The sequence below is a fragment of the Alternaria atra genome (assembly GCF_907166805.1).
Source record: "Alternaria atra isolate CS162 genome assembly, contig: 29, whole genome shotgun sequence".
Taxonomy (NCBI): Eukaryota; Fungi; Ascomycota; class Dothideomycetes; order Pleosporales; family Pleosporaceae; genus Alternaria; species Alternaria atra.
Window position 1 is genome coordinate 1,102,328 of NW_025091327.1, and position 24,439 is coordinate 1,126,766.

A 24,439-nucleotide genomic window follows, 5' to 3' on the forward strand; every position below is an offset into this window, starting at 1 on the left:
TCCGCGCCCGCGGATCGACGTGTTTCATTACCAACTCTCAACCACGCGAAACAGGGCGTCTGGATAACGCTGGGATGATCGACTTATGGGCGAAACGTGACGCGCCCAGAAAAGAAAGCTTGGTTCCACGCAATGATTGGTCTGCTCAGGCCAATATTTAACCGATCCTCATGGACAGTGTCTCCGTGCCGTTGCTCATCCGTGGAGAACTATCCAAGGTCAACATGTCATATTTTCAATAAGCATCGTCGTCATCTGTATCAACTCGGGGCTGCTTGCCTCGATCCTGACTGCCGTGATTCCTCCCAAGCGGGCTGCCTCCGAAGTTACGCCTAATGGGCATATCCTTGTCTTCATTGCCTAGTCTCCTGCTGCCACGTCCTACAAGATTTCAGTATATCATGGATATCTCGGTGGGATGATGATACTCACCGGCCCATTCACGGCCAGCCTGTTGTCGTATGCGCGACCGCATTGAAGGCCCGGGTCCAAGATCGAAATCATCGGACTCTGAGTCTAGATGGGCTCGCCTATCTCCACCACCGCCACGTCCACCACCCGCCGGCATGCCTCCGCGGCCTCTTCCCATGGCTTTGGCATACATTGCTGCCATTTGATCCATGTCCATGCCCGTGTCCACACCTCCATTGCCGTATTGTCTCTCTGTCTTGGCCCCACGATGCGACATGAAGTTGGGCCGCATACCCTTCTTGTTCATCATGCCAGGTTGCATGTATGGGTTTCTTATCATCCCCATGCCACCCATGTCAGAAAGGTCATTCTCAAAGCCTCCCAAATCAGTGAGACCCATGCCGCCCATGACACCACCCATCGCCATACGAGGATGCATGGGCCGTTTACCTGTTGGATCAGCCATGCCAGTTGGCATCCGACCCGTGCCGTACAGGTCGCCGGCCATCATGCCCATCTGCTGGGCCATTTGTGGATCCATATCCATATCGTTCATGATGAACGCACTCGGCGCTATGCCCGGTCCGCCAAAAGGTTGTCTTGCGGGGCCCGCCGGTTTACCTCGTTGCTGACTGTCTTTTTTGAGATCTTGCAACCGCTCGTCAAGCGCTTCTATTATGTCATCTTTGAACTCGTCCAACTGGTCTTTGCGCTTCTTATCCTCTTTCTTGTCTTTCTTCTTCTTCTTGCTCTTCTGCTCCTTTTCACTGTCGCTGCTCTCATGTTTCTTGCATCCTGAGTGATCTCCACAGTCGCGGCCTAAATCTGTCTTTAGAACGTACCTGATCTCGCCGCTAGTGAGGACATGATCTTCTTCACCTGAGCCGCTGCCTCGATGACGATCGTGTTGTGCACGATACAGGACGCGTTGACTTTTCCGGCAATCGCATCCAGTAGTGCAAGTACAAGCATCAAGCCAGGGATTCTCACCATCGACCCACTCACTCCCTGAAGGTCCAACCTTCTTGTTCAAAGGTTGACCGCGGTTCAGATGGGCTGACGTTGTTGGCTCCACCCTGCGTGACGGTCGCCGTGGCTTCTCCGCGTTGGCATATACTCCCATTGGAATGTGCTCGTAGTGCCTGGCCGTTCTACCTGTGGGTCTTCGCGTGGCCTGAGGTGGGTCGGGGCTACTGCGTGATGACTGGCTGGAACCTGCTCCCGCATGATTTGCGTACAGGTTCATGCCTGCACCTGGCATGCCTCCGCCAACACCAAATCGAACCATCGATGGGTTCGATGTATACTCCGGTTGCATACCGGACGGTTGCATACCTCCCATCGCGCCCATACCAACCATCCCCACTAAACCTCCCATCCGTGGGCTTCCAGGTATACCCATTGGCATACCGCCCATACCCGGATAACCACCCACCTGCATCTCAGGTGCAGACCTAGGTCTCGCATCCATGCCATCGAAACCTCTCAGTCCATCTCTTCGTCCCATTCGTCCCATTCCTCCCATGCCTGGTATGCCACCACCACCACCACCCATCATACCTCCTTGATAGCCCTTTGACGTTTGTCGTCGCATACCCCGTGGGCTCATACCTTCCATCATGTTGATTTCTGTCCCTGTGCTCTCACTATCTTCACTGTCCTCTGCAATATGGATGTCTGGTCCTCCGTAGCGAGGATGGGGTCGAGGTCTCGGACGTTGGTGTCGGCGTTCGCCACGATATGGCGGTAGACAGGGTGTGTAGACGGGACCGCGTGTGTATGGATCAGATCTGGAGCGCGCGTAAGAGGGTGGGTGGACGGTGAACGCTGTGCCTAGTTGATAGGGATTAGGATCAAATGTGGTGAGGATGAAGAGATAGAGATGGGACAGGCTTACCAGGTGGAACCAAGACTTTTCCTCCAGGTGCATTGACTTCGACGAGTGGTGGGGGTGTAGAATGCGATGCACCCATAGTGGTCGCGTCGTGCGGACCGTTGCAAGGAGGCGGCTGTGCTGTATATGTGACTGTTTTCCGGTGATCACAGATGGATTCTGGTTGATGATGTTCTCATTTCCTTCTTCGCAAAATGAGAGTCGTACTTTTACCGTCTATATCGAAGACATTCCTAACCAGTGCCTATCGAGTCACCCACTCTGAGACTTGTTTTTATGTAGGAGAAGAGAAATGCGAAGATGAGAAGCAAGGGCTGACGGGTCCAGCATCTACAGCTTGTGCGTGTGCTGACATTTCAGCGTCTGCTTGTTTGCTATACTGTACTGCGAAGGATACACGGCTGTTGCGCTGTGTTGCACGACAGCAACTGTTGTCGTGTCGCAGCTGGTCACTTCTCGTGATGCGAGAACTTTGCTTGCCTATCCATCTTTTCTCGTGTGAATAAACCATTGGTACAACTCCGAGACAAAACAGTGTTAGAGGTGTGTAATTCAGATAATATCAAGCATGTTTTGTCGTAACGGTTGGCGGATGTGCAGTTGGCGATGTGGTTCTTATTGCAATCAGAGCGACATTATGCTAATCGTGCGAAAATTAACCACGATGGATTAATAGACTGCCAAGGCTCCAGGCTCAGATAATAAGAAAAACAATGGTGTGAGACTGTTTTCGCATGCCTTTTGCATCGATTGGATGCTCGGTGGTTGAGGTACTAGATTATTGGTGGGGCGCGCAGATGACGCGCCACCACGTCGCAATCCACCATGTTACATGTCAGACCATGGCACATCGAACCTGCATCTAGTCACAGTCATGCAAAAGACGAGTTTCTTTTAAAAGTCATGTTATATTCTTCTCCGCCTTATACAACTGCTGCTCGTACCCCATGTGCTTCATCGCTACTTCAATCATTATGCAGAGTATCATAAGACCATAGCCTCCAACGCCAGGAATGAAACAACGCCGACCTGCGCCAGACAGTAACAAAAACAATGATAAGACAAGATACAAGAAAACGAAAGCAAGAGCGCACCCTCGACTTTTCCGCGGCTCCGCGCGAATGTATTCAAATGCCAAACTCATCGGGTTGCGGTATTCGACTCGGGAAATGGATGCGCAGCACCCATGCCCTTCAGACTTCTCCTTCTCTGTCGCCGTCTCCAAAACCCCAATCTTAGTCGATGCGAAAGGGAAGAGTATTGGCGAAGCTAAAACGCAAAGAAAAGCCAGTAAGTAAGTGAACGATCAAAGAAAGTAGATGAGTGGTATCGTTGATGAAGATGGAAAAGAAGACTAGAAAATCATCGATCGAACCTGCTCTCTACGTCCCGGCTTGGCTGACTCCTGCGTTCGCGGCCGTGGGGGCGGCGCGTGCGACATGCGAACGTCCTTCAAAGGTGGAGTAGGCGCATGCGACTGTGTTCGGGCGTGGGCCTTTACAGGACTTGAAGGGGGAGACTTGATAGAGCCAAGTACATCGTGCGATTGGGTGCGTTGGTGAGAAGGCCGACGGTTGACGTTCGGTGAGCTTCCAACCATGGGGTGTGACTTGGTTGGTGAGATTGGCGTGCCAATCTGTGACCGCGTAGTCTTCTCCTTGCGCTCCTTCTCGAGGACCATGGCAGCCCAGCCCTTGTTTTGAGCAATGTCCTTGCCGACGGTCTCATAGAGCACCTTCATCCAAGCCTCCTTCTGTTCACGGCTGTCGGCATAGAAGTCGATAACCTCACCGTTGGCAAAACGGATACGGAAGCCCTCTTCGACGAACATGTAGCCCTCCTCATCATCAGCGAATCCGGACTTTCGCCGACCACCAGTCTTTGTCGCGGATGGTTGCTGAAGAGCGCTCTTGTCGTCAATGAGTTTGGAGGCTTTCGCTAGGTTGATGGTAGCACGCGGTTGCCGTGTAGACTCGTGATAAGCGGTAAGCTTTGTACCTTCCAAACGGAAGAAACGACGTCGCCAGTATGGACAATCTCCACCCTGCTGGCTCAACGTGCCTTCGAAGCTGATGTCCTTGACTTGCTCAGCTTCCTTAAGCTCACGAATAGCAGCGTTCATGCTCTTGGGCATGTCCGAATCCTTTCCGTTCTTAGGCTTCGGGACGTATAGAAGCTGGAGCGTGAGCTTGCCCACCCGATAAGGTGGACGGCGAACAACGCCTCCGCGCTTGCTCTTGACACTACTGGCGCCAGTGTTGTCAACAGCCCACTCGTTGAAGCAAGGGATGTCGACGGTCAACGGACGACCATACGCTTGGCTCTCATGGTTGTTGAGGCAAACGTAGGCACGGGCGAAAGATCCGTCAGGTCCAACAAGGTCGTGGAGAAGATCCCAAGCGGTGGCTTTTTGGTTGCGCTTGGCGGCAGCTTGAGCCTCCTGATGCTCCTGTTGAGCAATACGATCAGCCTCCTCCTGCGCCCTGCGTTCCTGCTCCTTCCTCTTCTTTGGCGATGATAGGAGGTTGCGGAAAGCAGAGTGAGACTTCTTGTGGTTGACAGCCTTGGCGGTAGGCGCAGCTACAACTTGAGGCACGGCTGGAGGCTGGAGCTTGGTCTGAAGTGTAAGCTGGAACTCGAGGTCATCCATGACGACGAGCTCAAACTCTTGTCCGATAGGAGCGGATTGTCCAAGCTCTAGCCAAGACGTCGTGACGCAGTGCAGACCATTGTCGAGCGTCAACTGGAAGTGGGTACGCTCGTGCTTTGGCAGAGGAAGGTCGAGGTCCTTGACTCCGACAACCTTGACAAACACCAGACCTCGCTCTTCGCCCTCTTCAGGCTCACCATCATCTCCCTGTTCAGCGACCGAGTCTAGGCCGCCAGCAACGGCAGATTCTTGACCAGGTAGTGGTGGAGCAGGGCCCTCTGAGGTTCGAGTGCGACGACCAGATGCCGTTCGGATACTCTTCCTGCGAGGCTTACCATTCCAAGGCTCCTTTGTCCATGCAGGCTTGCGCTCGGCGCTCGTCTTACGAGAAACAGGCTTGACAGCCACCTCGCTGGTAGGCTCGGTAGGAGTAGGAGGCTTCTCGTCGCTGAATTGGCGACTGCTCGCGACAACGACCTTCGTGTTTTCGCGCATCAAGTATCCTTTCTGTTCGTGGACATGCTCGTTAGCGGAACTGTGCATATAAACAAAGCCTTCACCGGACATCTGGCAGGCTGCGTCCATGACAGCAGCGGTGGATGTAGGGAGTCTGGCAAATGAGGGAATAGGAAAAAGGTTCTCTACCTTCTGTGATTCAATGATGTGATCAAACTCCTTGTCCAGCCCAAAGCTGAGGTCGTTCGAATCGTCACCAAGGTTGAGGTCACCAAGCTGCAGGTCCAGCATGCGGTTCTGCTTGGTCGTGATGCTCACTTGCGTATCGCCATCGTCGTCATTGCCCTCTTCATCAGCATTGCCAAGCTCGAGGCTCATTGACTGGCGCTTCGGGCTTCGCTCAGGAACAGGGGGAGCATGCTGGCCACTAACTTGGCGGCGTGTAGCTGCCATATCAATATCATCAGGAATGAGCGATGGGCGAGTCTTCAACTTCCCACCGGCACCTCGGATGGTAGCTTCCCGTTGAGGAACCTCTGGGGCATTCTCCTGAGGAGCTGGGGAGACAGCCATGGGGTGGCGAATGACAGAGTCTGGAGTACCAGGGTCCTCTGACTCTGACTGATATTCCTCCATCTCGGGAGCTTCAGGTGTGACAGGTCGTCGTAGGAAGTCGCGCATGGCATCTAGCTTAGGCGGTGAGTCCAATGGACTCGGAGCTGTTGCCATAGAAGCCTTCAGGGGATCCAAGCTCAGGTCCATGTCCTTACCTTCGAATGAAGAATACATTTCGTCCTGTGGCGCCTGCTTCTCTGCCGAGACAGGAGAAGAGGGAGCGACAACGGGCGTTGGTGGACCGGAGGAGTCAATGGTGCTCTCCGCAGTCGGCTGCTCCTCAGGTTGAGGTGAGTATTGGCTGCTGTCGTCCTCATCATCCGAGTGTTCAGGCATAGGATGGCGGATGACAGAGGACTCGCGTTCATAGTCTTCGAGCTGAGACATCGAGCTGCCATCAACATCAGTCTCATCGGCATGGTCGCCTTCTGTCCTGTCTGCGTTGTGGTAACTGTAAGCGTCGACAACGCTGTCGGCCTCGCTCACGGAGACCTGACGTGGGTGCTCGTCAAAGTTGGAGGAGGCTTCACGTGATGGAATGGGAACATCGGGGTCCAAGTCAGCAAGGTCACCGTAGCTGCGCTCAGGGCTGTACTCCGGCTCGAACGTGCTGTACTCTTCCTCGACCTCCTCGTCGTCCTCCTCCTCACCCTCGTCGAAAGTGCGGCTCTTGACGCGTCGGAGGATTGATTCGCGAGAGATGCGCGGGATCTTCGGCTCGTCAAGTGTTAGCTCCAACTCTGTAACATCGACTTCTGCAACATCAACCTCTACGGCCTTCTTCTTGTTCTGCATCTCCTGAGTCGGTGTGCTCGTATCGCGGTCGTCATCGAAGTTCATCAGGCGTAAGCGATCCTCAAGCGACATGGAGACCTCGCGCATGTTGAGGAGATCACTCTTAGAGATACCAGCTGCTTGCGGGAGCTGAGGAAGAGAACGCCGCCTATCGCCAACCCGCTCTGCGGCAGCGGACAGGCCAATGCTGGAATCGCGCCGCCGGTTGGGGCTACCTTGTATGGCAGGAAGAGGAGGAAGTGGCCTCGCATCGCCATCGGAGGCTGTCGAACCTATGCGCGATCCATTGGTTGTACCGTTGGGACGTGCAGAAGGCATAGGGCTGTTGTCTCGCTGATCGAAGACATCGTCGTAGAGATCGGTGAGGGAGGTGTCTGCGGCTTGTGGGCTCATGTGGCGCCAATCCTCGGGCAGCACGACGGGTGTCTTGTCGGTGTCCTCTAGGGAAGCATCGAAGCTGTCATCCTGGTCGAAGCTCATCTCCTCCTCTGTCTCCTCCTCGGAATCGTAGCTTCCGTCCCGGGACATGGTGGCGACTGAAGGGTCGGGTGTGACCATCTCAAACTCGGTGATTTGAGGTGGAGCAGTGTCAAAGGTCACACTCTTAGCATGACGCCGCAGCGGGCGTGGAGTCTGATGGACGAGCTCTTCGTCATCTGACATGACGGCGCTGGAGTCACCGTTGTATTGTGGCGAGTTGAAACGACCATTGCTGACGAGCGAGGACTTGGTCGGCGACATGCGTCCCTCGGACGGAGAGGGCTTGGACGGTGAAGCGAAGGAAGACTGTGTGGGAAGCTTCGCTGGTGACGTCTTGGACGGGCTGAGGATGGGGATCCGTGTTTGGCTCTCAGACCGGCTATGGTGGTGACCTTTTGTGGGGCTCTCGTTCTCATTACGCAGGCCCTGGAGGCCATTACCGCCATAGGCGTTGCCCTGCACAGCGGTGCTAAGTGGGCGGCCTGCAGCGAGTGGACGATCCAGCGGCTGGACCGAGTTGGGGTCGTACTCGTGCTTCTGCTCGCGCGCGAACATGCTGCTGTTCTTGACACGTGACTGCTTCTTCAGGTTCTCAATTGAGTTGCGCTTGGGCGAGAGAGGCGAGCTGCCCTCGTACTCGTTTTCCGATGTGTCAAAGCGGCTCTTGGGCGAAGTGGTCTGCTCCTTCCAGAAAAGACGTGGGCTGTGAGTGAATGGCGAAGAGTCGCGGAATGGCGAGCTCTCTTTGGCGAGGATGATCTTCTGGGTCGGGTGTTAGTAGCCATGCAGGTGCGAGTGCAGCGGGAATGCAGCGGGACTGCGGTGGAAATGCAGGTGGAAATGCAGGTGGGAAAAGCGGTCTCGGCACTTACCTTTGTTGTCTGGTTCCAGCTGGGAGAGTTCCTGCGGTGCTCATGGGGGCTGATTTCTGACAAGGGACGGCCGCTTCCCTTTGTGGGCGAAGGAGTAGGCGTCTTGTTTATGCGCAGCGGCGACACCTGCGGTCATTGCGGTCAGCATCGTGTGGCCAACACACGAAACAGTGGAGTCAAAAAGGAAGAATAAGATGAAGATGATGCTTACCGCTTCATTGCGCGACATGTTGGCCGGTGGATTACGCTCGCGCTGTGTGCTTGCGTTCTGGTGTTGATTGATGCAGTGCGCGTGTTTGCGTGCGGCGGCAAGTCGACTGTTGATGAAGAAGAATGGGCTCCCTCGAGGAGTCGTGTGTGATGAGCCGATTAACGGATGCGGGCTGATTAAAGAAATGGCAAAGAAGCGAAGGACACCGACAGAGCGCTTGGGCAGGTGTGCGATGGAGAAGCGGAGGAGGATGTGTGGGTGCGCGTACTGTGATATGGTTGGGGCCGCTGGTGGCTATCAAGTGTTGATAGCCGGGATGTAGGCAGGGCATCGGTGTTGCGTGCAGTTGCTCCGGTAACGTGCCGCTTATCGCGTCTTAGCGCCTGAAATTATCAGCACGATCGCCTGTGCAGTGCCGACGTCAGGTCGGATCCCTTTAGTCAAGGTTTAGTGTAGGCACAGCATGCTAGTCTAGTTTGACTTCTTCGATTAATTCTGACTGCACTTGTAGCCTTGTAGCCATGTTGCGGAGAGTTTGCCCGTTTTGCGAAGTGCGTTCACTGCTTGCGCCATCGACAAACTTACCACCACCCCAGCAAATCCGTCTATATACCCAGGTCCAGCGCGAGAGAGGGGAACGCCATGGTGCTTCTTCTTCACGCCCTTCGCGGCCCTCGGGCTTCAGAGGTCGCGACAATCCCAGACCGTCGCGCATGGTCCTCTCAGAAGATGTCGCGCGAACAGCAGACAGAGCACCGAGGAGGAAGCCAGACGCCTTCGACTTCCTGAACCGGACAGATGTGCCGCGGGGATTGGAACGGATACGAGAACAGAGAGAAGCACGTGGCAGCCGGCCGGCCACAGGACGGGATGACGGCAAGAGGAGGACGCGATCAGAGCCTTTTCATGCCCTGAAGATGCAGAGCTCGCTGCACCAGGTGCCCTACAACAACCGCACTGCCATCAAGCGAAAGATTGAAGAATACGACTCCTTCGACAAGTTTCCCCTCGCCGAGCCTATACTACGCGCCGTGAACGATGCACTGCCCGATCTCGAATATCGCAACCCAACCCCCGCACAAGCCGTCGCTATACCCGCCCTCCTCGGCCTGCAAAAGGCTGTGCGCACAAAAGTAAAGTCGAAGAAGAGTGGGCCAGACTCTTTCCTACTGGCGGCTGAGACGGGCTCCGGAAAGACACTGGCATACCTTCTGCCCACCCTCGATGCTATCAAAGAGGAGGAGGTTCGCGAAAAGGAAGATGCCGAGGAGCAGGCAAAAAGAGACGCTGAAGAGGCGGCATCGCAAGAACATGATAAGAGGACAGACATGTTCGCTGTCGAGGAGCCTGAAACGAACAAGGCCGTAGACCCAGCACGACCGCGCGCCATCATCCTCGTCCCCTCCGCCGAACTCGTCGCTCAAGTCGGAGCCGTCGCAAAGTCTCTCTCCCATACCGTCAAGTTTCGCGCTGCCCCAATTTCAGCCAAGATGTCCGCCACCGTCATCCGCAATCAGCTCTTCAACCCCAATGGTGTCGATGTTGTAATCAGCACGCCACCGCTCCTCGCCAGCATTGCCGAGAGCAACCCCAACATCCTCGCACGGGTCACTCACCTCATCTGTGACGAAGCAGACTCCCTCTTTGACCGGTCCTTCAAGGAAAGCACAACCCAGATCTTGGAGCGCGCTACACCCTCCCTCAAGAAGCTTGTCCTCTGCTCCGCTACCATACCCAAGTACCTTGACAAGTACCTTGCAGACAGATTCCCCGATATGCAGCGTCTCGTTACGCCCAACCTCCACGCCATTCCACGAAGAGTACAATTGGGTGTCGTCGATGTGAACAAAGACCCATACCGTGGCAACAAGATGCTCGCATGTGCAGACACAATATGGCAGATTGGCAAGGCATCTGTGGACTATGACGCCAACGAAGGCAAGGAAGTCATACCCACAAAGCGTGTCTTGGTCTTCGTCAACGAACGTGAAGACACGGAAGAAGTAGCACAATATCTCATTAAGAAGGGTATTGACGCCCTCGCCTTCCACCGCGACACTGATCCCTCTCGTCAAGCCAAGATCCTCAAGTCCTTCACAAACGATGGATCCACCAAGGAAACCTTAGATGGTGCAGAGAAGAAGGTTGAACCGGAGAATAAGCGTACCCTTCCCAACACAAAGGTTATTGTCACAACCGACTTGGGTTCAAGAGGTATCGACACGGTATCCGTCCGCCACGTTATTCTCTACGATGTCCCACATACGACCATTGACTTTATCCACCGTCTCGGTCGAACAGGTCGTATGGGCAGGCGAGGAAGGGGTATCGTGCTGCTTGGACCCGGTGATCGAGCGGATGTCGTTAGGGAAGTCAGGGAAGCTATGTTCAGGGGTGAAGCTCTGATCTGAGCCACTTGCAAGAATATGTGATGATTAAAAGATTTCATGTACTATATATCACTTTTACGCCTTCGTCTCAAGACAAAAGCGTGCATCGGATGGCGTTTACGATAGAGGTCACGATGATGATAATGAATGTAACAAATCCTCCTCCTTGACTCCTATCACCCAAGAACGCATAAAGTAGGATGAATCCCGTTTCCCGTCACATCTGACTTGTGATGCATGAATTCCACGATTCTAGCTTCTTAGTCTCCACTGCTGGCGCTAAGCACCAACTAAACAGACACGGTCCCTCATCGTATTTCGCAAGCGCTGATATCGATAAAAAATCCAGTTTCCATAGTCGCTAAACTTCCAAGGTTCGGCGCACGGGAAAGGTTGTAAACCCACTGTGGCGTCCCAACCCCGGCCCGGAGGCGCCCCCGATGAGGCTTCCAATCCATGTTTACTGCGCTAGTTGTTGCGGGGTTGATTGTTGGGTATGTTGTGGGTGGGCTGTGTTGTGTTTACTACCTACATTTAGCTGCATATACGCCACTTTGAAGTCAGCTGGCATGTTTTTTCCTTGATTGTTTTTCCCTCATACCCATAAGGGTTAGTTAGTTAACATCGTGTCAAGTTTCATCTGTTGCAAGGCTTGATCCTTGCTCAGATTACCGCGCGGAGAGCGGTCCATGTTTATCTGTTGTGTTGTTATTTGCTGGTCCACATGTTCGGCTTGCGCTCCCGATTACGATGCTGCGTAGTGGAGAGCAAGCACGTCTTCGCGACATACTAAAAATAGTGTCTCATACCAGTTAATTTATCGGAGCTGCGAACTGCTTCATGTTCCCTGACTAGTGCTTCTTACTTTGGCGTTATTGGGTCTTTAGCTATACTCTCCACTTTTGGCCCTACTTCACGAAATTTCACATGCACCAGATGCGACGAGAAGCACATTAATTGACGCTCTTTCGTACTGTCACCGTAGAGAAGCCGACATGGGATAATTGTGTCTCCACAAGACTCCTTCCGCAGCCTCGTGTATGAACATTCCATCGAGAGTGACATCATCAACTCGGCCGAGAACCCAAGCAGGATAGAACCAGAACCAGAACCAACCCCATCAGCAAAACTGCCACCAGCTTTTTCCTATTATACACATCGTTCACCTTTAACCCCTCAAAACTGACTCGTCGTATGCGCACATTAGATGTTCCGTGGTCCACAAATACCAGTCTTCTCCACCACCACTTCCAAGGTATCTGCTCCCAGACCACACGCATTGAACTTGCTCTTCCAACATCCATCTCCACCATTCCTCTCCGCCGATTGAAGCTCTACCAGTTTAGCATTCAGCTCCCTTATATCCTTCTCCTGAAACGCCTTGCTCGCGCCTCTCGGCTCTTTCTCATGACTGAGTTCGATTTGCAGGGCGCGAGCTGCGCGATTGGCGGCATCGAGAGTAGTGTATACTTCCGGACGGGTGTGAGACTGGTATACGCGAACTGGCTCGCGAGCTGGAGCATCGCCATCGTCTGAATCCGAGCTATCTGAGCCTTCGGTGTCGGCTTGTTCGGCGAGGTTGAATAAGCGTAGGACGTAGCAGGTGCTTGAGATGAACGATGTTCCCTTCAGTGTTTGTGGCGTCTGGTTCGCGAGTTTGGATACAATATCACGCTGTATCCAGATTCTGAGATGAAACCTTTTTGTAGGGTTATCAAAGGGTGTGACGGACCCAGTGAAGATTGAGCAACCATATTCATCGCGCTCGTTGCTGCTTTCGAAGATGGCGTCGAAGAAGTGTGCACGGCTACCTTGGAACACCTTTTCGGCGTGTCCATTCGCTTCAACGATATTGGTGAAAGGTCGTACAATGATCTCGGTGCCCGCGATGTCTTCTTCAGCTTGCTCACTGGACCAAACCTTCTGGAATACTGAGTACTCAAAGTAAGATTGTGCCCCCTTGGATACTTTGGACGAACCAGACAGAGTTAGGACGTCGTCAGAGGTTGTTGCAACTTCCAAAGAAGGCGGACCTGGGATAAAATGGGGTAAGGGTGGTGTCAAAGCGATCTTAGGTGCGTCTATGATCATCTGTTTGGGCGACGCCGGCTCCAAGCTCGTCAAGAGAGAAACATTCTTGGTTTCTACAATCGTGTCGGACTGATGTGAAGACCCATGACCATCAAAAGCCTTGGAAACAGACACTGCGTCAGCATTCGAATCGTCTCTCTGAATGGATATTGTTATAGTGTGAACACTGTCAACGTCCATCTCTTTATTGTCTGTCGGTGTATCTTCAGAGCGTAGTGCCGCATTCTCAATACTGTCGGTTGATACGTGCAGACTCGTTTCCAGAGTTGCCGATTCTGCCAAATTGGTCACCTGCGATTCGTTTATAGAAGACGGCATTGGCACAGTCATCGAGGAAATGGATGCAGGCTCTTTCCCTGTAGTTGGAAGTATAGAATCAGCGGTCGCAACTGGAGGAACTTTCGCAAACGAGATTGTAGAAGTAGAGCCATGCTGTCTCTGGACGGCTAAGTTGGATTCAGCAATCTGTCTCAACTCCTCAGGACAAGTGGTTACTGAAAGGCTCAATGCCTTCTCTGGATAAGGTGTAACCGCAACACGACGCGTGTTCCTTTTAGAGGGAATTCCTAGAACGGTAGCGTCCGACTTGTTGGCAGTCGGCCACTCTGATGAGACGTTGAGGTCTAATGAAGATGTCGCAACTACACCTGAGGAAGAATCGTTATGTTGAGCAAATGTTGCGCTATCATGACCCGTAGAAGTATTTTCAGTAGACTCTGGAGACCTGCTCGAGTTGAGCTTCGTAAGAGAGGCCGCAAAGCCTTCAGGTCGATCGACTGGTTCTGTTTGTGAGAGCAATGTTGCCTTTGGTGTCCTAGACTTCTCGACGGGCTGGTCGATGGCTGCCTTCCTTGCATGTGCTGGTAGATGTGAAACTACTGGAGTGGCACCCAGATTGCTCGAGGTAGCTACGCTACTTCCCTGACGGCCGACTAACGCATTGATAGCTAGTGAAGGAAGTATGCTAGCAGGCTTGTATTCGCTGACAGGCCGACCGGAGCTCAAGGTTGTTCCGGTATTCAAAGCCGTAGTGACGGATGCCGAAGTTTTATTATTCACAGTGGATAATTTGCGAACAACAGCTTCCGAAGCTGTAACTGAGTAAGGATTGGTTTTGACTTTCGAGACTGCCTGTGTAGTTTCGAGGCGCTTCAAAGCAGTTGCAGGCGATGGAGCAGGCCTCTTAGGTGCTGTAGTGGAAACATTATCAGGACCGCCGGACATACTGTCCAATTTCCGCTTTTGAGCTGACGGTTTAGAGATTGATGGTGTGGATTTCGTGGATGCTGCATTTGCCTTGGGGGCAACTGGCGTGGACTTCCCAGGTCCTGGATCAGGGGCTTGCGTGTGGTGTTGGGTCCGTTGCGGTGTCCCAAGCCTGGACGCCTTCGGACTTTGTATTACCAATGAAGAGTGCTTTTTCGACGCCGCATCAGCCGCAGTAGTTTCGCGCTCTTTGACACAGGGCTGATGTATGCTCTCTGACTTGCGGATTGATGATGCCAAGGTCGGAGCTCTTTTAGCTATATTTGGTTCTTCTTGACCGCTAACCTGAAGCTGTGCACCTCTTGTATTCCTTATGCTATCGTTTTTGGCTTCGTCCAATGTCAACTGGAGAAGACTTCTGAGCTGCGTAGCTGAAGAGGCCTTATCACTTGACTTGCTATTCTTCCTCCCTCGAGCAATGCTCACCCCCAGCACCGGCTTGCGCTGTTGGAGTAGGGGGCTAGAGGATGAGCCTGCGGCCACGGTAGTCGGAGGAGTAGAGACTGAGTCGGTTTGTATCAGCATCCTACCTTGCTTTGTGCTATCAATTGTAGGTTGCTGAATCTCTCGGGAGATCGAAGACGCCTTACCATCGATCTTGGTCATCGACAAATCCATAAAATTGGTCTGCTGGCTGAGAACTTTCACCTCCTTCGCCGTAGAAGCCGTGTTGGGGTGTTTGGCGCGGTCTGCATGGCGGCTACCGGCTGACTGCAAATGTGATGTCTGTTGTGGCCCAAGTGATGCTGTGGAAAGAGAGTTGGAAGAAGGTGTCGGGGCCGTTGTGACAGATCGCTGGGTATGAGCAAGCAATCGCTCTTGTTTGGGAGTAGTTATTACAGTTTTAGCTCTTCCGAAAAGCTTGTTGAGACGGCTTTTGTTCAGCTGTTTAGTCGGGAGAGCTGTTGCACTGAGCTCGGTCTTCAAGCTGGCTTGATAGAAGCTTGGTGATTCCGACGCGTGGGTTGATCGCCGAACAGTTGATCTCGACTGACCGCCGTAGTCATCTTCATCACTGTGATCACTCCCCCCAATATCGCTCTCGCTGTCCACGACGAAACCTCCCTTTGTATTTGGTCGTTTTGCGATACTGGAAGAGGCAAGCGCTGACGTTGGGCTTTTCTTAGTCGACATATTCCTCATCTTGCGGGTTCGGTCATCGAGCTTGCTACGGGAGGCCGGATGTGGAACGGTTCCCACAGCGCGTTTGTGGTGCTTGAGAGAAGTTGAGGTCTCAAACTCACTACTGTCGCTTGTAACAAGTTCAGCAGACTTATAGACGATTGTCCACTTAGGTCGGCCTTTCTTAGCGCCTTGTATCAAGACTTCTTCGGGTTCGTCCTCTTCGCTTGTTGCATATCCAGCAAGTTGTCCTAAGGACTGGGAAGCTTGAACAGGTCTTGTGTTAGTCCTAGAGATTGACGATGGGATAGTCGTTGGTGAGATTGGATTTGTGTGGCGAGACTCGTAAAGTTTATCGCCAGACAGGTGATTGCGCTGTTTGGCTTGGTCGTTGTCAAAAGGATCGTCGAACAAGGTGAGAGACCCATTTGTAGGAGACATGTTGGGAGGGCCGTCTTGCTCGCTGTGGCTTGTCTGTTGCCTGAGTGGTGACAATTTCAGCTCACGATTCGAGACTCCAGAACTTGAGAGATTGAGAAGAAAGGAATCGGGTATACAAGCAGCACACGATTGAGCAATCTGGGCATGTCCCTGGGAGCAAAACAAAGTACCACTATAAACTGCAGCGCCGGAGAAAGCCGTACTTTCGGCATCTTGGTTGTCATCGTCGAACGCGCCTGTGAGATTAACAAGTTCCTCATCAGGCGATGGAGTGTTGAATAACGGAGACTCGACCCGCTCCCCGGTGTGGTAGCCTTCTCCGCGGGAAGTTAACATGATCAACAACACACTGCCGGGCTCATTCAATTTCCTTAGTCAATACGAAGGAATCTATGTCCGCCACTGGAAAGCGTGAGGCATATTCGCCTCCTGATGTCCCGTTCTATGCCAAACAAACGCCGGTGCGGCACATTACTGCGCCGTCGAGTGATGCTTCGCGCTTTTCTCACGCATAAGCGGACACGAATCGGATAAACACAATCAAGCTACCCAAGCTGGTCCTATCAAGAGCGATGAATACGTAATTTCGCCTTCCAGTAAACACACCTTATGCCAAGGATACTGCCAAAATATGGTAAGCTCCGTTGGTGCAAACGGAATGGATGTTATACCCTTAGGCATGACATAGTTCTAGATCTGCTAATGAGTTTTGTATCCTTTGAGATTCTATATGGTAAATTCAGGGCGTTTGCTCAGTTACGGAAGGAGGGCAGGTTATACAACAACAATACGAACGGAGGCTCCTGAAACGTTGAAATGGTTCAAGAGAAGAAGGACTGATCGAAAACAAGCCTACAAAATCTTCCTTGGGGGCCATAAGTGAGATGATTGCTGCTTGGGACGATTAAGTATGCTATGCTCGGAAGCGCGTATCCGACGCGTATTGACGCGTTACGGCGGGGCTGGAGAATGGCCATTGAAGTAAAATATGAGCGGGTGATCACAGAGAGCTGGGTAAACGTAGTGAGTGGTGGACGAGCGGGATATCTGAAGTTTTTTTTGGTTGGTGTGGTTGGGTATTCGTCGCGTCGGAATATAGTTGAAGATAAGAGCAAGACGTCAGCGCACACACAAATCGATTCGCAGCTTACTAAGCTAGTGGGCCCACGTCGCGAATCTCCATCCCTCGCCTTTCTGACTTACTAGGGAGAATTGTTGGCGCCCGTGCGAGATTGATCCATCTCCAAAATAATGGCAGAAGAAATCGCGACCGCTTCCGGAATTCCTGTTCCTGACAAGGCATTGCGAGATTTGGCCAAAAATGTGGCGAAGAAATTGCCCAATTTCGCGGAGAAAGAGCCTGCAACTGCTCTGAAGTAAGGACGCAAAGTCCGTGAGCTTTGCTTTATCAATACCGAACCCCACTAACATCTGACTAGAGAACTTCATTCTATTCTCGCTCCTATTTTGGAGACCGCAGACCTACCAGATCTAGAGAACAGTCATCGGGCAGCCGCATCCAATGCCTTGTGTGGAATTATTGAGTATTGTGCGGCTTCCGACTGTGCGTATGCACGAGAGGCAATCCTAGATGATTCGATATGGATGAGAACATTCAACATCTACCTCCAGCGGTCTGGAGATGCAAAGGGCAAGTCGATGAGGCAGATGCTTTTGGTCCTCACGAATGTCGTTACTAAAGACCAGAGTCCGCGTGCAATCGAACTTCGAAGACGAGCCACCTCGTCTTTCCTGGACATTACGTGTGAGCGAGAGGATCGTATCAAAGTCAAACCAGCTTTGCAAGGCCTTGCGCATTTCCTACTTAGGGACGTCATCTCCATCACGGAGTTAATCGGATTGTTTGACGAGCAGCTAAAGCGCACATCAGACGCAGTTCAGAGCCCCGTGACTTCAAGGACAGTGTTCAAATCTTTCCTTGCCTGGGTCGTTCACCATGATACTGCTCTTTCGGCGGGCCATCTGATCAAGAACTACCTACTTCAGGCTCGACGTCTCGCAGACTATGACGAGCAAGCCAACAATGACTCGGTCTCACCATTCTGGATAGAGCCGGTAGCGCAGACGTTGCGCGATTGGCCGGATCGGATTCAGGAGTTCAGAACTCACGTCTTCCCTCACTGCTTTCTACCTAACCTTTCGGAGTACTTGAGATTCCTCGCATTCCTCCATTTTGAGTCCCATGTTCCACACAAGAATACGTTGCCTCGTCAACTGAATCAAGCCGGCGGTCATGCATCGACTCTCGAGGGACTCGAAGAGTTCAGAATATTACTAGCAGCAATCGCAACCGGGAAGGAACTCAACATTGTAAAGGATAACGGTAGGTACTCACCAACGTTGCACAAAGGCATTCGCTCATATGTATACCAGATTATAGAGTTCAAAGTAATATCGAAATCCGCGATGGAGCACTTTATTTACCGGACGACATTCCCGGTGCCTGGATGGCGGACCCGGAGGCTGAAGTCAGACTTGCAGGCATGTTCCTTTGCGTATACTCTACTTCCGTTACGAGAGCTATCAGTGGTGGCGTCTTACAGGCTCTTAAGCGTAACCTCTTCCACCTGCATACAGATACGGACGCGAATTTCCGCCGAGAGGTTCATGGCTATACACAGAAACTCTTTGACCGTCTCAGGGCTAGCACAGCGACTCTCGCAAAGTCAAGGTCGAAGAGCAGCGCATCTAGCCAAACACGCCTCCCGTTCCCGAAAGCAAGCTCCAGTCCACATAATTCAGTAACACAATTTGGACGACACGATCCGCTTTCTGAATCCTTGAATTTCATCGTCTGGTACATGCAGTTTCTCGAGTGGGAGCTACGCCCAACTGCATCTTATCAGAGTCGCATTACTGCACTACGTTCGATTATCATTGTATTACGATCTGGAATAGATCCTGGGGTATCGTTCACCAGTCTTTCCAAGTCCGCGCAAGGGCAGCTCAACTGGGCTCACGAACTTCAGATTGGAAACACGAAACTTTGCCGATCGTTGCTTGACCTGATCTTAGATCCCTTCGACGATATTCGAGACGCAGCTGTATCAGTTTTGCAGCTATGTCTAGTTGCGCTTCCTCGGGCTGATCAAGAACGCACCATGGCAATGATTCCTCGCTTCCTTGCGAGAGCGGAAGCTACAATGCTTCGGACGGGTCGAGCAGATCAAGCAGACGGAGTTGCTCGTGCCTACGGGATGGTGTTCGCATTGGCCAGCGACAACTCAAACACTTTCGCTGGCTCAAACTTTTGTTCGAAGCAGAGTCTGTTCGAACATCTAAAAACACAACTAAAGGATACCTTAAATCTGGCTCACAACGATCTTTCACAAGCCGTCGATGGTCGGCCTGTACATGGCACCTTTGCTGCGCTACGCTATGTAGTTGATCAGCCGGACTTCTACCCTTTCATCTCGAGTTTACCATCGGATGTGTTTGCAAATTGGAAAAAGTCCCACAGCGACATCATAACAAGCATTGAGAGTCTTTGGTCTTGCGTCTATCACGTCTTGTGTGCGGATGCACCAGAAGGCCATGTTCCCGACGAATTGGAAGACGAGAATAGTCTAGATACAAAAGAGATTCTAAGCTATTCATGGAGGGGACTGAAGGAGGCCAGGTAATCATGTCTCTACAACACTGTCAACTTCGCTAATTGCTAAAGCGTTCTATTACGAACTGTCATTCTTAAAGCCCCTGTAGGCGATGGAGACGGCGACCTTGTCAGCCCGGAGCTCTTTGAAAAGCTGGGCAGACTCTGCTTTACTCAGCTGCTTGAACTTCGTCACCGCGGTGCATTTTCGACAGTATCTCAGACGTTTGCGGTCTTTTGTCGCCGTTGTGTTACCTCAAGTACACCCTCAATACGCGCGCTGCCAGAGATGTGGTACCAGGTTTGTATATAGTCATTTCGGTATGAGCCTTGGAACTGACACTCTACAGGAAACCCTTCGATCCATCCAAGCAAAGTCAGACGCCATCACTAGGAGATCTGCGGGTATTCCAGCAGCCATGTCCGCATTACTAGCAGCAGAACCCCAAGCAGGAGGCAAGCTCTTCCCACGAGCCATCAAAGATCTTGTGGCCGAGACCTTGGTAGCAGCGCAAAGTACGAATATAGAGGAAAGCCGTCTTCCTCAAGTACATGCCCTCAATTGCATCAAAGAGATATTCACAACCTCCAAGCTGAGTGTTGCGTCAGAGGCATATATCGGACAAGGTCTCGAGCTTGCTGCTAAAACCTTGAGCTCTCCCATGTAAGGGACATGAAAAGAAGTCGTACTGGTTCCAGACTGACCCCTTTTTTTAGATGGCCTCTTCGTAATTGTAGCTTGATGTTGTTCAAAGCTCTGATCGAACGACTACTCGGTAGCGACGAAGCACAAGACTGGAAGGAGCGAGAGCGAGCTAAGACCTCGCGCTTCTCCTACGACAACTACCCCAGCCTAGTGAAGATCTTAATCGAGCTGCTCGAGCCAAGTAGTGATGTCAAGATTATGGAGACACCCGAAGCCGGCAGTTCCCCGATGGATCTCCATGGCGCCGAAGGCGTTTTCCCCGCCCTCCAGATTTTGCGTCAAGCCCGACCACCGGGAGATCTTTCTAAGATTCGGGGTCTAGTGAGAGACTTGCTCCTAAGCCCACATTGGCATATGCGGGATATGGCAGCTAGGACGTATGTATCACTGCGCGCTACAAACGAAAGTCACGATGAGCTTTCTCCCATTCTAGACACAGTCCCTAGCAACCACAACGGGCAACATGGGAGTCTCCTAGTGGTGAAGTACCTGCTGAGGAAACTGCTGAGGGATGAAACTCAATGTAGTAAGTGATCTTGGAAATAGCAAGCTACATGCCCAGCTACTGACTACTTATAGCGATGCAACACTTTGGAACCTTGATGAAGCAGCTCGGGCAACATGCAACGAGTTGGTACGTGTCGAGCAATTGTCCATTCGTACGAGCCGCCTTCCTTGACATCGTAAGCATTTGCGGCATGGCCATGCTCCGGAGGGCAAACGCTATCTCAATACTCGATGCGTGGATAGACCTCACTACGTCTATAACCATTGGACCCGAGTACAAAATTGGGCCTAGCGACCGTCACGGCGACGATTTGCTCCGGACATCTCTTGCACAAGTGTACATCATCGATCGCGTGATTCTGCGCGAAGATTCGCTTCAGCTCATGGTTTCGGATGATCACCAAACCATCGGCAATGCACTCATGCTTCTCGCAACCGAAGATCCGGATACCTGCATGGAAGCCTTGGAAACGCTGGACACTACACTGCAGACGAAGACCTCCCACGACTTGACCGTTCCGCTCTCGCTAGTCTTAGCGCACATCCATCGCGTAGTCCTAGAAGCCGCCGATCCAGAAATCATCTCGAAGGCGCAAGCAGTGCTAGCCGAAGCTCTCACCAACGACAACCTGAAGAGTGATTTCTTCAGCTTGGTCGCGGAAGACCAGATTATTCTCACCCTCACTAAGCTGGAAACACAATGCGTCCAAGGCCCACCATCGAACATGCAAAGCGCCCTACATCTGCTAGGTTCCTTCCTCGACCATGCGTATCATACGTACCCACTTCGCCGTACCGAAATCCTAACAGCAATCGGGCGTTACATCCGCCTCCTACGCATGACGACCATCGACACAAACCCCTTCGATACCCGTTTCGCCGCTGTCCAATCCCTTTCCGCACTCAAGTTCATCTTTACCTTGGCTCCGAACGGGAAAGTAATAGGATCGCTGGTCCTCGGTCTGGCAGTCGTTCTCTACGATCTCCTCAACGACGATGATGATGAGATTCGGGATTTAGCTGCTACTACAACAGGCTCCTTCCTGCGCTTACAAGGCAACCAGACCTTCAAAGACACAGTGCCGATATCCACGACGCATCATCTTGCAGCTTACCTGGTAACTGCGTTTTCCAACTCACAGCATCTGGCTAAAGAGGCGGTACGACGTCTGACAAGCACACCTTCGCCTAATCCTTGCTTCTCGATATCCTTCGCCGACACGTTCGCTCAGGAAAGGCAAGAAGACACATCGCTTTTTGCGCAAGAGAAGCAAAATCTGTACAAAGACGATACACTGGATACTATCCTCTGGTCCCGTATCCTCTTTTCCTTGTCACACTCCGCTGTTCCAGAGACCCTGCGCACTGGGTTGACCAACTGGGTGCTCGATGGTATCACGACACTTACGCAGACTGCAGAGAAGGAAGGCGATGGCGCGCTTGGATGGAGTACAAAATCTGAGGTGTTCACGCTTGGTATGCGGATTTTCTGTGCGAGTGAAGTAGTGATGAGATGGGGTGGTAGGGAGAGAACGGAAGTGGTGAAGAAGATGAGGATATTTGCCGACGTGGGTGTTGATAGGGGTGTTCATGGCTTGTGGGTTGAGAGGACTGAGAGCGTATTGAGCAGGGAAGTGGTAAGGATGTTGAAGAGGGTTAACGAAGGTCTGTTGGAGCTTAGGACGTAAGTTAGGAAAGTGTGATTGGTGATTCAACACGCCAGTTCAGAGAAGAAAAGTATTATCTCGATTTGATAGAAGAAGATTCTGTAAACGTGCCACAACCTCAACCGCAATCCACACAAGTGCAAAGGAAATCGTACACTACCGCCGATAAAACACATTTACAGCACTCTCGCCCACACTCTTACTCACGCTCCCATACTTCGCCTGCCAAGCAAAGAAGTAAAGCAACGCCGCAAGTGGCTGTCCAACCAAACAAAAGCTCATCCAGAAGATCATGTTACCCGCAACCTTGCCCTGGATACATTTGACCTTTTGAATAACATCCGTAAGTGCGATAAGCGGAATCTGGAACATCATGCCCGCAAACGCCACACCGATGATATTATGCGTTGGAACACCAACAAGCAGTTCGTGCAGAATGCCCGAGAAGAGGAAGACAAGAATCTGAGCTAGCGCAGGAGGCACACCGCGACCGACAAGGGGTGAGTAAATATGGCGGCGCATAAAGTTTGTTACAGGCTTGTTCCAAGTGGTCCAATAAGTACGGATAGAAGAGACGTTCCACCAGTCTCCATAGAACTCTCGGTCACCAAAACGCATTACCTCTGCGAGGGCGTTGAGGGCGGATTGGAAGAGGGCGAAGAAGCCACAGAGCCAGCAGAAGACGCTGATGGTGGAGAGTTTCATGACGCGTTCGGCGATGGATGTGAAGTTTAAGGTGAGGATCTTGTCAAGTGAGTTCTGCAAGAGAGGCGCAGCGTATTGGGCGGACGCGATCCAGATTACGATGCTGAGACCTGCGAGTTCGGCGAGGCGCTTGAGGACAAAGTCCCAGCGGATCTTGTCGGTACGGGGATAGACGGGTTGATAGACCAGCGTCGGTGCCCACCAGAAGTAGCACAGGTTCTTCATGTTGATGTTTTGTGGATATGGGCATGATTTGTATAGATCTGGTAGGGGATCGGCTTGTTTGGGATGCAGGTAGGCATGGCGGAGGTCGCGATTTGTGAGAGCGTACGAAGCGCACTTGAGGAAGACGATGACAGCGTGGAGTTCGCAGAGCGTGCCGATACCCGGGTGGTAGATATCGTAGTAGACGTACTTGGTCGCAATATAGAGGTTTGCGACTGCGTTAACGCTGTGGAAGAAGGCCACGATGTACCATGTTGAGTTGAAGCTGCGAAGGGCGGCGGCGTATTTGGCGGGGGTGTCTTCGTCACGTTCGTATGATATACGAGCGTACGCTCGATTGGCCTGCCAGGCTGCGGCAAGTTCGATCAAGTAGGTTACGAAGAGGTGCGCAGGGACGAGGAGATATAGGAGTAAGCCAGTGATGACGTCGGAGCGGCGATAGTCGTGGCATGATAGGCAGATGAGGACGCCATACTTTTGTAGGTTCACAATCATCAATCGCAGGTTAGAGACGACTGCAGTTGTTAGCCATCTGCGGCTATCCTCGGTAATAGGGAGTTCATACTAAGAACCAGAATCATGAGATTTCTGAAGCCGACGAAGCTGGGAATCTTCTCTGCATCCTGGCTGAGACAAGAGGTACGGGAGGAAGAATGCGTTGCAAAGACGTGACGATATTTGGTGTCGCGAGCACGCTTGGTTGTGCCATTGGCCTTGGGTTCGGTGGTCGCCTTTCCGCGGTACACAGGGGAATTGGCCTGTTGCATGTCGAGGGCAGAGGAGGCTGCCATTTGGGTGAGGGTCGCCATTATCGAAAGGTGGGACGAATCGGGAAGTGAGTGAAGATTACCCCAGAGCGCAATGGCTCATGCGGAAGCAATTAAAGATCTCAGGGTGGAAGCGAGGAGTAGGAGTGATGCTCGTATGCGGCGATTGGGACGACGGAAACAGGTTCACTCGGCCGTGGCTCTCGGCGGAAGCGATGGATTTGTACTCGGGATAAGCGCGCCATGACCGAGGGTTCTGGCAGCAATGGCGACAGAGTTATCAAGGCGTTTACGGATTCTGTTGGGAGTCTGGTGAGCGGGGGGATCTGCACGGTGATGCAGCGCGACCCAGGTTGAGCCGTGGCTTGTGAATGTGGCTGACGACGTGAACTGTGTGGCTTTGACGCTAGGCCGAGCTATCGCGGAGGTTCAACGCGACAAAGGACGCGCTTTACTATACGACGACACCTTGCGCATCACGACCGCCCAACCCGTCCACTGTCACCACCTCGCCCTCCCATTGGTCTTTCCATGTTAATCGCATAAAAGTCGTCT

General features: G+C 52.3%; 6 protein-coding genes across 6 annotated transcripts; 2 read left to right on the forward strand and 4 right to left on the reverse strand.

The window, feature by feature from the left end:
• Positions 1–235: 235 nt before the first annotated feature.
• Positions 236–2,384, reverse strand: ALTATR162_LOCUS8670 (uncharacterized protein; the record flags this gene model as incomplete). Its single annotated transcript, XM_043316303.1, has 3 exons — positions 236–381; positions 433–2,244; positions 2,309–2,384. 3 exons carry the CDS (start codon positions 2,382–2,384, stop codon positions 236–238), a joined length of 2,034 nt encoding a protein of 677 aa, XP_043172238.1.
• A 1,275-nt stretch (positions 2,385–3,659) lies between these two features.
• ALTATR162_LOCUS8671 (uncharacterized protein) lies at positions 3,660–8,402 on the reverse strand (the record flags this gene model as incomplete). The annotated part of the gene is made up of 3 exons (XM_043316304.1): positions 3,660–8,063; positions 8,174–8,299; positions 8,385–8,402. 3 exons carry the CDS (start codon positions 8,400–8,402, stop codon positions 3,660–3,662), a joined length of 4,548 nt encoding a protein of 1,515 aa, XP_043172239.1.
• Positions 8,403–9,097: 695 nt separating this feature from the next.
• Positions 9,098–10,795, forward strand: ALTATR162_LOCUS8672 (uncharacterized protein; the record flags this gene model as incomplete). The annotated part of the gene is made up of 1 exon (XM_043316305.1): positions 9,098–10,795. The coding sequence occupies one exon, from the start codon at positions 9,098–9,100 to the stop codon at positions 10,793–10,795; it is 1,698 nt and encodes a 565-aa protein (XP_043172240.1).
• Positions 10,796–11,977: 1,182 nt separating this feature from the next.
• ALTATR162_LOCUS8673 (uncharacterized protein) lies at positions 11,978–15,694 on the reverse strand (the record flags this gene model as incomplete). Its single annotated transcript, XM_043316306.1, has 1 exon — positions 11,978–15,694. The coding sequence occupies one exon, from the start codon at positions 15,692–15,694 to the stop codon at positions 11,978–11,980; it is 3,717 nt and encodes a 1,238-aa protein (XP_043172241.1).
• A 1,251-nt stretch (positions 15,695–16,945) lies between these two features.
• On the forward strand, positions 16,946–22,208 carry ALTATR162_LOCUS8674 (uncharacterized protein; the record flags this gene model as incomplete). The annotated part of the gene is made up of 7 exons (XM_043316307.1): positions 16,946–17,070; positions 17,134–18,038; positions 18,089–19,334; positions 19,380–19,608; positions 19,658–19,971; positions 20,025–20,539; positions 20,593–22,208. 7 exons carry the CDS (start codon positions 16,946–16,948, stop codon positions 22,206–22,208), a joined length of 4,950 nt encoding a protein of 1,649 aa, XP_043172242.1.
• Positions 22,209–22,343: 135 nt separating this feature from the next.
• On the reverse strand, positions 22,344–23,926 carry ALTATR162_LOCUS8675 (uncharacterized protein; the record flags this gene model as incomplete). Its single annotated transcript, XM_043316308.1, has 2 exons — positions 22,344–23,632; positions 23,683–23,926. The coding sequence occupies 2 exons, from the start codon at positions 23,924–23,926 to the stop codon at positions 22,344–22,346; spliced, it is 1,533 nt and encodes a 510-aa protein (XP_043172243.1).
• Positions 23,927–24,439: the final 513 nt, after the last annotated feature.